Source organism: Cnephaeus nilssonii (genome assembly GCF_951640355.1).
Source record: "Cnephaeus nilssonii genome assembly, chromosome: 7".
Taxonomy (NCBI): Eukaryota; Metazoa; Chordata; class Mammalia; order Chiroptera; family Vespertilionidae; genus Cnephaeus; species Cnephaeus nilssonii.
In genome coordinates, this window is record NC_137078.1 from 32,182,242 (window position 1) to 32,196,386 (window position 14,145).

Here is a 14,145-nt window from a genome sequence, read left to right on the forward strand (position 1 = left end):
CATATTACACTTTTATAATGTTACTCAGAGTGGATGTAAGCTATATATTTTTGCCACAGGTAATAGTTGGGGAGTCTATTTTTGTTAACAGATATGGCATCTAAATAATACAGCCATCAAAGAAAAAGCATAAAATTATATAATAATGTAAAAGAACATCAGTTTTCTCTACATTAAATATATAAAGAATTCCAATAAAACTGATCCTCCTAAAGCTAATATGTTAGCAACAATGAACATCTGAACTATATTTAGGTTGAAATTCTTAGATTTGTTAGAGGCACACAGACACAAAACTGACCACACTCTGCCCACAGACACCTACAAACCTTGGAGATCAGACACTCAACAAGCCCTCAAATTGGCTTCTAACAAGATTTTTAGGCCTTCACTTTTAAATATGAATACACAGCCAAGAGTAGCAAACTGCTTGAGGAAAGCCTCTAAAAAGATCAGAACAACAATCAAAGGATCATGAAGGAAACAAACAAAAAACAATGCTATAAAAATGAACATCCAAACAAAAAGATAACTCTTAGAAATAAAAATATAACGAAAATGCTCTGGATGATAAAGTTAAAAGAAATTTCCTAGAATATAGAATAAATATCTTAATATATAAAAACCCAGGGTCCGTAATGTACAAAACAACCGAAGACAACCAAACGCCAGGCTGCGCGTGCAGCAGGCTCCAGTGGGCAGGGACTGGTGAGTGGGCTGAACTGCTGATCTCTCAGGGAGAGAGAGAGGTGGGGTTGATCAGCGGCTACCGCGGCTGCTGGTAAGGCCCGGAGAGAGAAAGAAGCAGGGTCTGATCCACAGCCTCGAGGATGCGGATCAGACCTGCTTCTCTCTCTGGACCTCGAGAGCAGCCACGCCTCTCTCTCTCTGACAGATCAGCAGTTCAGCCCACTCACCAGCAGCCTGGGGTGGCTATTGATCAGCCCCACCTCTCTGATCAGGCCTGGAGACGCTGACTGGCATAGAAACACACCAATCAGAACCAAATCTGGGTGAAGTGCGAGGAGCCAATGGCTGCCTAGGAGGCAGAGCTTTTGACTCTGACTGGCATAGAAACCAACCAATCAGAACCAAATCTGGGTGAACTGCAAAGGCAAAACCTAAGGTGGGGGCTGAGGAGGGGTTTTAAGGGCAACAGCTATTTGGTGTAAGGTGTAAGAAAGCGGTTCAATTTTTTAATGACCGGTTTGGCAGTATAGTGCATATGGCTGGCTATCAGTCCAGATATAGGGATTATGTATTTCTGTCTGCCAAGAGCATCTCCTCCTACTGAAAAAGGCTCCCCCCTTTTTAAGCAATCCTATCCAATATAATCTATCTATACTAATAAAAGGGTAATATGATAATTAGACCGGGTCGACCAGCCATCTTATGGACGTCTGACTTCCTTCCGGACAAAGCCATGGTGGTAGGGGCCAGGCAGAGGTAGTTAGGGGTGCTCAGGCCAGCAGAGGAGGGCAGTTGGGGGTGAGATCAGGCCGGCATGGGGTTAGGGGCAATCAGGCCGGCAGGGAAGGGCAGTTGGGGGCAACCAGGCCAGAAAGGTAGGGCAGCTGGGGGCGAGATCAGGCCTGCAGGCGAGGGCAGTTGGGAGGGAGATCAAGCCGGCCGGGGAGGGCAGTTAGGGGCGATCAGGCAGGCAGAGGCAGTTAGGGACGAACAGGCAGGCAGAGGGGTTAGGGGCAATCAGGCGGGCAGGCAGAAGCAGTTAGGGATGATCAGGCAGGCAGGCAGGTGAGCAGTTAGGAGCCAGCGGTCCCAGATTGCGAGAGGGATGTCCGATTGGAGAGGGTGCAGGGTGGGCACAAATTTCGTGCACCGGGTCACTTGTCAGTAATAAAAACAGTATAGAGCCCAACCGGTGTGGCTCAGTGGGTGAGTGTCAACCCATGAACCAGGAGGTCACAGTTCGATTCCCTGGTCAAGGCACATGCCTGGGTTGCAGGCTCGATCCCTAGTAGGGGTCATGCAGGAGGCAGCCAATCAATGATTCTCTTATCATTGATGTTTCTCTCTCTCTCTCTCTCTCTCTCTCTCTCTCTCTCTCTCTCTACCTTTCCTTCCTCTCTCTGAAATCAATAAAAACATTTTAACAAAACAAACAGTATAGAAATTATAACATAATCAGATGATCAATCCAGGATGCCCAACACTCAACTAATAAGTATTCCAGAAAAGGTATAGATAAAAATGGAGAGGAAGAATGATGAAAAAGAGCCCACCTCATGCCCAGCGCAATGAGGTCAAAAACAAAAACAAAACAAACAAATCATATCAATATTCAGTAAAATTCCCAAACACCAGCAGTACATCAGTAACAAATAATCATAAAAACTTCCAAAGGTTAAGAACCAGTGAGTACTATAGAAGATAACAGGGGATACTTTCCAAATTCTGACAAAAAGTAATTTCCAACTGGAAATTATAAATACAGCTATATTACCAATCAAGTGTTAGAGAAGATTTTATCAGATCTAAAAGGTCTCAAAAATTTATTTCCCTTGTACCTTTTCTCAGAAAAAGACTGAATTTGCCAAAATGAGAACATAAACTGAGGAAGAAGAAAACAAAAGATACAGAAAACAGGTTATTTAATGCAGCAGAGAAATATGAAAGAAACTCCCAAGATCATGATAAAAGCAAATTCAAACAAGAATGCTATTTAGTGGGCCTAAAATGCAATCCATCCTGGTTAGAGCAGAAGGAAGGAAACTAACAAGAAACATAGGGTGGGTAGTAATAGAGATAAAATCAATAGATTATTTGGTATATCTGACCATATTACAATACTGAGACGATTTTACAGTGTTGTCAATAAGCTTAAGTTGAATTAGTAAGAAATAGGCAAAAACCTAAAGCACACAAAACCTTGCAATTTCTAAATGCCAGGAAAAACAAAAAATTGTATATAAAAAAAACTACTAAATTATATGCTATGTGGCTCGGCTATAAACAATAGTCAAAATCAGGTAAACAATGAATTCCAATTTAATAAAATTTTGTAACAACAACATTGAGAGGGAAAGGATGGGCATGGGTAACAGTGTAAAAAGCTAATTCTCATCTTCTAAAGTAGGAAATAAACACATACTTTAAAACTGAAAAATCTAGAAACAGTAACACACAAAAAAGAGATGAAACAGTAAAAAGAACAGAAAATGGCTGCCTCCAGGAATGACAGTTATGACTGGGAGAAATGGTGCACAGGATTGATACGTTTGTGACTAATTCCTGCAAGGCTATCTGACATTAAGCTACGTTCACATATCATTTTTAAGTTGTTCATATATTACTTTGATTAAAACCTTTTAAAAGGCCTGGGACTGACCACAGGTTTCAGAGAGACTTGTGTTGAATATAGGAGCCTACACAATTTACACATATTTAGAGGCATGTGATTAGGGCTTTAAGCTTATGCAGAAAAACCTTTATTCTCTGAGACAGCTGAGTCATAAAACATGTAAATAAAGAAAGCATTCTTCCTTTTCCAACAAATCCTCAAAGTAGCAAATCAAGGATATGAGGGGGGAAATCTTTATTTCAAACTTTGGGAACATTTAAAAAGTCTAAGTACTATCATTCCAAAAGTTATCTTAGATCAAGTATTTAAGACATTTCCTAATAAAATATTACATACCAGTAAACATAATTACAAGAAAAATTTTACTCTGACATTCAAATTGGTATTATGAGGAATAAATTCTTTATCAACATATGTTATTTTTGTTTTTAGATCCAAAATTATCCATTGCAGTAATTAATAATATGTAAAAGACTATAGTAATAAAAATGTATAAACACTAACTTCAAAAACTGAAAGAAATGTCTAAGAATTGTTTTTCCTTTTAATCAACATTTTCAATGTGATTCCCTAAAACGCTTTGATATTTTCCTCCAAATTATCTCATTAATTTTAGTAATCCAACGTGATGACTTTTTAAAATCCCCAATAAAGCATTTATTATACTGAATTTTAGTTTTCCTCTTATTTGTCTCTAACCCTCTACAAATTCACAGCTCTGCAGGCCTGGATACAGGGAGGGTCTCTCCCGTTCATCAGTATATCCCTCTCATAGAGTTCCTGGCACATGGGAGACAATCAATAAATATCGAAGTAAATGAACAGAGACATAATTTGACTTAAGTATTTACCTAATGTAGAATATATTGCTTGCTCATTAAGATATTATTTAAATTAACACAGATTAGTATTTCATACATATGGGAGGAAGGTGAATAGAAAAGTACCTTTCAATGAGTGTCCCATTTTGAATCATCCAAACATCACAATATGTTCGAGACACCAGCATAACAGCAATAAGTATCAAGTAACCTGTCTAAAATAAATCAGGTACAGTAAATTAAACAAATGCATTTTAGAAAGTTTAAAAAAACAAACAAATATTACCTTGGTAAAGATTTTTTATTTCTAAATTCAAGGCTTTATTTTAGCTTTAATACAATTGGTGATATTTTACCTATAGGGAATTTTTTAATTTTTTTAAAATATAAATGGAAAAGGCCTTATAGATCATTTAATCTAACTTTCTTATTCAGAATTCAAAAGTGAGTCACAGGCAGGTTAAATGACTTGCCTTCATACAACTGGTCAGTGTCAGAAATTAGCAGTATTTCTTAAATTACCTGAACCACATGTATTATGATTATCTTGTATTTTTAATATATTACTAATAAAGAAAAATGACAATAACTGTCAATATACAATTAAACAACAAATATGGAAGACTATAATTTTACCTAAGTAGAATAAGTTTGGTTCCGTTTTTTAGGAAAATCTCTAAGAGTGCCTCTGCCCTCACAGGACTTTCAATTTAGTTATTAAGGCAAAATTTACACTAAAAAAAAAGGAAGAAAACAGACCAATGTAGGTATATTTGCATCACTTCATGTGCTAAGTAACAGGATGGGAAGGCCTGGGGTAGCAAAAGAGGGTAATGGCATTAGAAATACATTAACCATACCAAGTAAACAAAGGAAAGAATGAGGATTATGAGTAAAAAAAGATGAATAACTTAATGGAAAATAAATGGATTAAAACCATATGAATTACAGTATAGCATATCAAGCAGAGTTTAGACAATATAAAACTAATAAAAGTTTGTAGGTAGAACAAAATGTTAAAGGTACTGTTTAGAAAACATCACTGAAGTAATGCTGTACAAGACAGATTATCAAGGGGGAAGAGATGAGATACCAGTGGCTGTCTAGTAATCAATTATCTCTGTGTAAGATGAGAATCTACCCTCCAACCTCCAACACACATTCAAAGCTGACCTTAAACCTTCTAAATAGGAAGAATATGACAGTAACATAGAAGCTAAAGTCAGGGAAGCTGGTGTGTGGCAGGGGGGGACATTTGTTGAATAATGTGCTTAATTTCAAAGTTATTAAATTGAGGGGCAACTGCATCTAATACTTATATAATCTTTGCAAAACAAATACTTTTTTTAAAAGATGAAGGTACTAAAAATATAACCCTTTAAGTGAAAGACAAGGCAGGGAGTCATACACAGAACGAGTGAATGAAGCCATAAGAAAGAAGATGGTGTGAAATAAAGCCTGTGATTGAGCTATGACAAATGCTACCCCAATGTTTGCTAGAAAGAAACATACCATCTTTCTACCCTATCTTACCATCTCAAAGTTAGATATTCAATTGACAGTACAACCTATTGACTTTAATAAATGTTGTCTGTATGCCATTTTAACTGTAATGTTAACATTTAATTCAGACCTTTCATACAGTATCAATCCTAAATTAATCTCTTCAGTTATATAAAGGTAACATTAGACAAAGATAGTTTATTTATTCCTTCATTTTATGCTATTGGCTTAATTTATCCTTAAAGTAAGTATCAAGTTTACTTGTGTCACTTTAGCAAAATCTGGCTAACTTTAATTATTGACAGTCTTTATATAAAAGACTAGAGGCCCGGTGAACGAAATTCATGCATGGGAGGGGGGTTGTGTCCCTCAGCCCAGCCTGCACCCTCTTCAATCGGGGACCCTTCGAGGGATGTCTAAACATATGATTCCCTAAACTGCTTTCAATGTGATCCCTCTCACAATCCAGGACTGCTGGCTCCCAACCGCTTGCCTGCCTGCCTGCCTGACTGCCCCTAACCGATTCTGCCTGCCAGCCTGATCACCCCCTAACCACACCCTTGCCAGCCTTACTGACACCAAACTGCTCCCCTGCTGGCCCAATTGCCCCTAAATGCCCTCCCCTGCCAGCCTGGTCACCCCTAACTGCCCTCCCCTGCAGGCCTGATCGCCCCAAACTGCCCTCCTCAGCTGGCCATCTTGTGGCAGTCATCTTGTGTCCACATGGGGGTGGCCATCTTTGACCACATGGGGGCAGCCATCTTGTGTGTTGGAGAGATGGTCAATTTGCATATTACCTCTTTATTATATAGGATATAGTTAAAATCACCATTATTCCCATTATTAATGAGTTTGCAGACTACAACAGAAATTGAAGATCTGCACTGATGTAGGATTTCTCTCACCTTCTGGTATATATAAATTTCCATATATTCCTATGTAGTATTTTCATTTCTCTTTTCATAAGTCAGTTAATCTACCCCTACCTCCAATCTTTTGTGATTTCTATAGGAGTTTATTTCACTTCTTGAACTAGGGTTAAATTTGGATTTTCATATCCTTCAAAAATGGTTCCTAAAATAACTCTAGACAAAACTGGCAGGTTGACTCTTCTACCTCCTTACTAACTCCCAGAGATCTATCCAATGTCTCACAGTCATTTTGTAGTCAACAAACCCCTACTAAATAGTTAAATAAATATATACTGTTAACTGATGAGGGGGAAAATATAAGAATCTTTCCAGAGAAACTTGTATTTTAAATAAGAACTCTCCCAAGTCAGGTAGGTTGTAGAATAAGAAAAAAACTAACTATGCCTGAAAAGTCCTGGGAAACCTTCACAAACAAGATAATGAGCATTAAGCTATTTTTTTTTTTAGATGTATTCGTTACATTTAAAAAATAACTTAATTTTGTTGGGGTGGGGGCCCGGGATGTCACAGAAATAAAGCCATGACAGCACACAGCCTGACTACAACATGGCAAAGAATCTTCTAAGCAGATGATATTGAAAGGAAGGTCAAAGTCAGGTTGTGATTTATCCTATAAGAAAAAAATTTATTTTTAATTAGGATTTTAACTAGTTAGGGAAGGAGAAGCAAAAAGACCAATTAAGAGATTATAACAATCCAGCTGAAATGGAAAGAGACTAATTTAAGAGAAACTCAAGGATACTTGGAAAAACATTTAAAATACAAGGGAGGAAGCATATTTTAAAAGTTTCAGTGTGATCTCATTTTTATTATATGCTCACACCAAAACAATAATAGAAGTTCTTTCTGAGTGGGAGGCTAACAGGTACCAAGAAGAAAAAAAATACCTATCTGGATTTTCCAATTTTTCTTCAAGGAACACATTATCTCTAATCAGAAATAAACAAATGTTTTTATTTTTTAGAGTTTCTTAAGGGTGGAATCACCACAACATGGAAGTGAGGGGGAAGGAGAGCAAGTCCAGTGTGATAGAGGAATGTTTGTTCTCCTTGGGAATCACAGTGTTTTTGGAGCATCTTATTCTTTTCTTGCTATTAATAGATTATAAGGCAAATGCTTTTTAAAATTTGAACAATGGGACACATCATAAGATAAATTTGGCAGAAAAGATTAAAAGGGGAGATTCTCTGAAGTGAAACTAATTAAAGAACACTATGACATCCAGGCAAGAATATTTAGAAGAAAAATCGTCAGATTCCAGTGACAGAAAAGATGAGATATGAGGAGAAGAAGAGTCAAAGGTGATGGTACTGGTGCAGCCACTGTGGAAAACAGTATGGAGTTTCCTCAAAAAATTAAAAACAGACCTCCCATTTGACCCAGTAATCCCACTTATAGGAATATATCCCAAGGAATCAGAAATACCAATCAGAAAGGATATATGCACCCGTATGTTCATAGCAGCACAATTTACAATAGCTAAGATTTGGAAACAGCCTAAGTGCCCATCAGCAGATGAGTGGATTAAAAAATTGTGGCACATCTACACAATAGAATACTATGCTGCTGTAAAAAAGAAAGAACTCTTACCATTTGCAACAGCATGGATAGACCTGGAGAGCATTATGCTAAGAGAAATAAGCCAGTCAGAGAAAGACAAATATCACATGATCTCACAAGCATCTAAAGAACTGTCAAATCTCAGAGGAAAGGCAGAGGAGGGTGAGGGGGGGGATAAGAGATCAACCAAAGGACTTGCATGCATGCATATAAGCAAAACCAATGGACACAGACAGTAGGGGGATGAGGGCATGAGCTGGGGGTGGAAGTGGCCAGGGAGATGGGGGAAAAATGAAACAGATGTAATACTTCAAACAATAAAGAATTTAAATTTTTTTAAAAAGGTGATGGTATTTTTAGTTATATAGAAGGAAAATACTGAAGTGATTAAAGATGGAAAACACAGCAATATTTTATTTTTTAATCATTAAAAACACTTATCTGTAATACTTTAAACAATAAAAAAAATTTCAGGCCAGTAAAAAAAAAAAAAAAAGACACATCAATAAAGATAATATTGATAAAAGGGCAAGGAAAGGGATAATAAAACTTTATTCCTACAACCAGCTCACTGAAAATATTTAAAATTTCAGATATCATTTTGTTATCTTTTTTAAAAACTTGTTTAATAATTTTACTAACCAATGTCACCCCAATAAATTAAATAAATAAGCTTAAAAATATATAAATAAAACATATTTAGTCAAATATGAAGCAGTAACCTTCAAACATATCCCATATCAATGTGACTTAATACCTTAATGAAATAAAATGATATGTCTTTCTAAATTTAATCTTGTTTTCATTATAATAGAGCAACACAACTTAGGGTAGCTGCACTAATGTACTCTAGAATGTTAGATAAAATATAATAAAATAATATTTCATAAACAAGACAACAATTTAGTAGTCATCATAACCCATTTAGAAAACATTTGACCTGTAGTATGACAAAACTTTATAATCTTATTGCTCTAATTTCATGTAACCTTTAAAGTTGAACACTTAACATTATAATTTAATAAGACTTACCTCTTTACAAAATGTTCTAGGGACCATGATTTTCAGAATCCGTGAGAGCCTTGAAAAAAACACTTTGTCCACCATAGCTCGCTCTTTTTTTCCTTCTTTCTATATTAAAAGAACGAAACAAAACAAAAACTTTTAATATAGCTATAACAAATCTACAACAAATAAGATTAAAGAACCATGTATCATCTAAGTCAATATAAACAACTATCAAGATGATATTAATTTGAGAGAATACAGAATTGTACTGCTCTTCATATTCAAACATGCTTTCAAGAAAATAAGATGTTACCAAAAACAATAAGCTGTGTTTGTTTTTTTATCTTGAACATGAATTTCCCTATCAATTACAGGAAACTTTTAGATTCCTAAATTTATCATTTAGCATTTCTAATATGCAATTTGCCAATTCATTCTCTCTTCCTCATAAATTCAATGACAGACAAAGTTTCTTCACTCATACAGCTCATAGAGCAAGGGAAACATAAAAATTAATACGTAAATTGTTACAGATAGACTAGGCAGGGTCATGAAAAAACAAAGAATGATTCAGACAAGATGATGAAAAAGGTCTCTTTGGGAAGGTGGCATTTAGGCTGAGATATAAACAAAGTGAAGCTATGTGATCAGCTTGGAGGGAAGAGGGTAGTGAAGCACAGGAAATACCAAGCAGAAAAACCTAGTGGTGGGAATAAAATTGGAGCAAGATGATAGTATTGCTAGAGCAAAGGAAACAAAAATGAGAAAGCTGAAGGTAGGCAAAGACCTAAAAAAGACAGAGGTTATTGTCAGTGTAGAGGGAAACCACTAAAGATATTTAAAAATAGTAATTAATCTTATTACCCTCAGACATTTCTTCATTTTGACTGGTTTGCAATAATAAGGGCAAAGTGATATGAATTGGGTATGGTGGAGGCTATTTATTTTATTACCCTTGGACTGTCTGGAAGAATAGGCTGGAGGAACTTCTTGGGATAAATAAGACAGTCCAGAAGGAACCCATCCCCTACCTAGCCCTTTCCCCCATCTCCCATAATCACAGCTCAATTATTTGTTAACGACTATACTATTGATAAATACCCAAGATACAGTAAATTCTATTAGACAAACTTTAGTATAAATATGCTATAGTTAAATTAGCATCTATCTTGATACCCTATAGTGAACAGTTTTTGTACTAAATTAGACTAGTAATAAGCTACCATCTATATGTCAGACACTGTGCTAAGTGCTTTATAATCCTACTAGAGGCCCGGTGCATGAAAATTCATGCACTGGAGGGGGGGGTCTCTCAGCCAGACCTGTCCCCTCACAGTCTGGGAGCCCTCAGGGGCAGGAGGCAACCCAGAGATCAGGGGAAGGCAACGTCCCATCACACCTCTGCTGCTGCCATTGCCAGCAGTGCAAGCCTCAGCCGGCCCTGGTTACCTGAGCCTCGGGCGACCCTGGGTGGCTGGGCAGCTGCCATTCGAGGCTTGCCTGCTCCTTGGGCCAGCCCTGGGCGGCTGAGGGTCTGAGGGGACTGGGAGACTCCGGAAGCAGGCGCGCACCTGCCGTGCTGGCAGGGTTGAGGGGACTGGGCGCTGCCATCTTTGAGGGCGTGGCAGTCAATTAGCATATTCCCTCCATATTGGCTGTGGGTACCGCCATCTTTGAGGGCAGGGCAATCAATTAGCATATTCCCTCCTTATTGGCTGTGGGCACTACCATCTTTGCAACAGCATGAGGGTCAATTTGCATATTCCCTCTTTATTAGATCGGATTTTGTACTACAGAATGTAGTACAAAATTATAGACCAAGAAAGGAAGTCTTAAGTTTGTGTTTGCAGAATTAGATCAGGAAGACTGATAAAAAGAACTGGATAAAAATCAGCCTATCCTGCAATTGTTGGAATAGAGTTCAGGTTTTTCAAACCTTACTGAAGACTGCAAACCTCATCCTATTGAGTTACAGGCCCAGTCTACTTCACTTACACATACATGCATTCATTGATTCAATATTTACTTGGCCCAAGGCACTGTTCTCAATGATGCAGACACAGCAGTAAATAAAACAGACAAAAAAGCCCTACTCTATTTACTTAGCCTATTCTCCTCCGGGCAACCTCACAACTTCAACCTAAATCTTCCCTTTTACTTCACCAAAGTGAAGAAAAGAACAAAGTAAAGGCAACATACACCAACTACCTTAAAACAAAAAAAAAGTTAAACTACTCTCAATTTTTTTCTCCTATAACTGCCTCCCTGCTTCACCTCATCCCATCAATAACCAGTTCTCCATTGCTAACTTGAAGTGAGATAGAGTAATTCCAAAGTGAAATGGCCATCTTCTGACTTAAACAGAGCACTACCTATTTCTACATGGGTTCACAAACATTAAATAAATAAATATCTAGGGCAAACAATGAGGAAGGTTTTTTTTTTTTAAAAAAGTTACAGATTAATAACACTGAAGCATTACAACAACAAAAAAAACAAAAAACAGCTACCTGGTATATAATTCCTCCTCTTTTTTTCTGTTCCTGTTGTCACTGCTCCTATTTCTTAAGCTGTCTGAAAGCCTGCCTTGATTTTCATTACATTTCAATCCATGAAGGGAACTATATACTTCTTAAAGTCCTCATAGGGTTTTCTGCAAAAAAAAACCAAAAAACCACCTGGACTGGAGGGCTGGCTCAGAAGAGCTCAAGAAATAGAGATGCTCTACCATTCTTGAACCTTAATAAAATTCATACGTGAAACCAATCTAAATGATAACACCTACAGAGACGGTACATTTTGTAAACAGTAGCATGTGCTTTAAATTTATAATTGACTTTCCCCACCTCTAAATTTCCCAGTATTTTTTTAAAAATACAAAAACCACTTTGATGCTATAAATTTAACATGTAAATTATAGAAAAAGCACACAAGCCATCAGATAAAGACCAGTTAAGAAGTTGAAGTAATAATGTAACCAGGAAAAAATGTACCTAATATTCAGGAGGCAATAAGGGCGTTGAGAAGTTCCTATTTATGTGTCAATCACTTGGAAAGGAGAGATGAACTAAAACTGACTGAAAAAGATAGATGTTTGAAATAGCAAATAAAATAAAAGGCCATACAGTGCTGACAAGAGTGTAAGCATTCCTGTATGTTGCCTGGGAAAGTATAAACTAGTGCAACTATTATGTAGCACCTATCAAATGTAAAATGTACACTTTATGACATTTTATGTCAAACAACCCATCAAATTTACTTTTAGGGACTTATCCTACAGATATTCCTGCACATATGCCTAAACACATAAATGAAAAACAAACATTCACAATGTTTATAATGCTGTAAAATAAAAAACCTACATGTACATCAATGAGATATTACATTTTGATAAATTTATGCAATAAAAATCTATACAATTATAAAAATGGAAGCAGCTCATATTCAGATAGCAGAATACTATAGAGCAGTTAAATCAATCTATAGCTATCAACATAGATCTAAAAATGTGCTGGAAAAAAGGTAGAATAATACATATAGTGATTCAATTTATAAAATGTTTCAAAATGCAAAATAATTTTACCTATATTGTTTATGGAGCTATACATATCTATACCTCAAAAGTATAAAAATATGCATGGGAATGCTAAATACCAATCCCAGCACACTGTTAACCTTATGTGTTTTGAATTTTACAGCATGTAAATTACAACAAAGTTAAATAAAAAAGTATTTTTAAATCAAGTCATTTATCTCTATATACTATTTTCTAACTAAATTCAATCTTTTTCTCCTTCTTAAATCTTATGTCTTACGAAAATTATTTCAATCCACCCCATCCTACCAGATAACAAATTTCAATGAAAAAAATCCCTTTTTAATTGCTTTCCCTCATAAGTAACATATTCACTAAAAAAAAATTTAGAAAATTCTGATTAGCAAAAATAAGGGGCTTAGACCTACCATTTAGAGATATTAATATTTGGCATATATACCAGATTTCATTTTAGTATACATATGTATAATGTGCATGTGTGTGCACATCCTCAATAAGTTTTACAAGTGTGGTATCAGTGTGCACAACAATTTAATCTAACCTGAATTTATCTTGCTCACACAGTACGATCAGCAAATAAGTATATGATAAAAACATTGTACAAAAAAAGGAAATTTTAAAACAAGTGAATGAATTTAGCTGTACTAACTAGTTTCGATGATGTCCTAGAACTTGCAGATATAATATGCAGATAGTAGATATAAATAAGGTTTGATATAAATCAACCATGGTTTGATTACTCAGATATAACTTAGATATGAGAGATTATAAAGATGGAGATATACCAGACCACTAGAGATAAACACATCTTTGTCCCATTTTTTCAAAGTTTGGGGAAAAGATTATGGAAACTAAAGAAGAGCAATTTTGATGTCAATCTCCAGGATATTCAGAGAATAGATATTAATATGGAGGATTTAGGAATACTTAAGAAACTCTAAACCAGTGTGAGTTTACTAGGAATAAGTCATCTTAAACTCTTCTAATTTTCTTCTTTTTGAGGATATTATACTAGTATTTAGCTGACATATACAATGTAAACTCCATAACGTTAGGGACCTACTTTTATAACTGCTATATACCCAGAGCCAAGAACAATGTCAGGCATATATAAGAGAGTCAATATTTGTTGAAAGATTAATAAATTAATCAAGGAATTTGGTGTTTCTTATAAAATTATTGTGGCCTTAATGGAGAAATAAAAAACAGATTTCGCTACAGTTAAATAAAGTTATAGCTGAATAAAACATAACCATAAAAAAAAATTAAGAGATGTCACAGAGTAATCTCATTAGTCCTTACCTAGTCAATTCTATCAGCAATTTTGACGATGAAAGAGAAGGCCAATTAAATTTATAGATAATACCTGCTATCTAATAGACTAGATGTTAGAATTACATTCAAAATTATACTAATAGATAGACATATTATCTATATATATAA

General features: G+C 35.9%; 1 protein-coding gene across 3 annotated transcripts in view; it reads right to left on the reverse strand.

Moving 5' to 3' along the window:
• Nucleotides 1-14,145, reverse strand: part of ABCD3 (ATP binding cassette subfamily D member 3) — an 86,515-nt gene that overhangs the window by 48,655 nt on the left and 23,715 nt on the right. For 2 of the 3 annotated variants that reach the window (XM_079777584.1, XM_079777582.1), the window contains 2 exons: nucleotides 9,171-9,269; nucleotides 4,270-4,358 (listed from right to left, as the gene is read on the reverse strand). In XM_079777584.1, the coding sequence (XP_079633710.1) occupies nucleotides 4,270-4,358; nucleotides 9,171-9,245 (164 nt within the window). In that variant the 5' untranslated portion in view covers nucleotides 9,246-9,269. Of the gene's footprint in view, nucleotides 1-4,269; nucleotides 4,359-9,170; nucleotides 9,270-11,656; nucleotides 11,797-14,145 lie in introns of those variants that run through there. The other variant, XM_079777583.1, reaches the window with a different exon arrangement.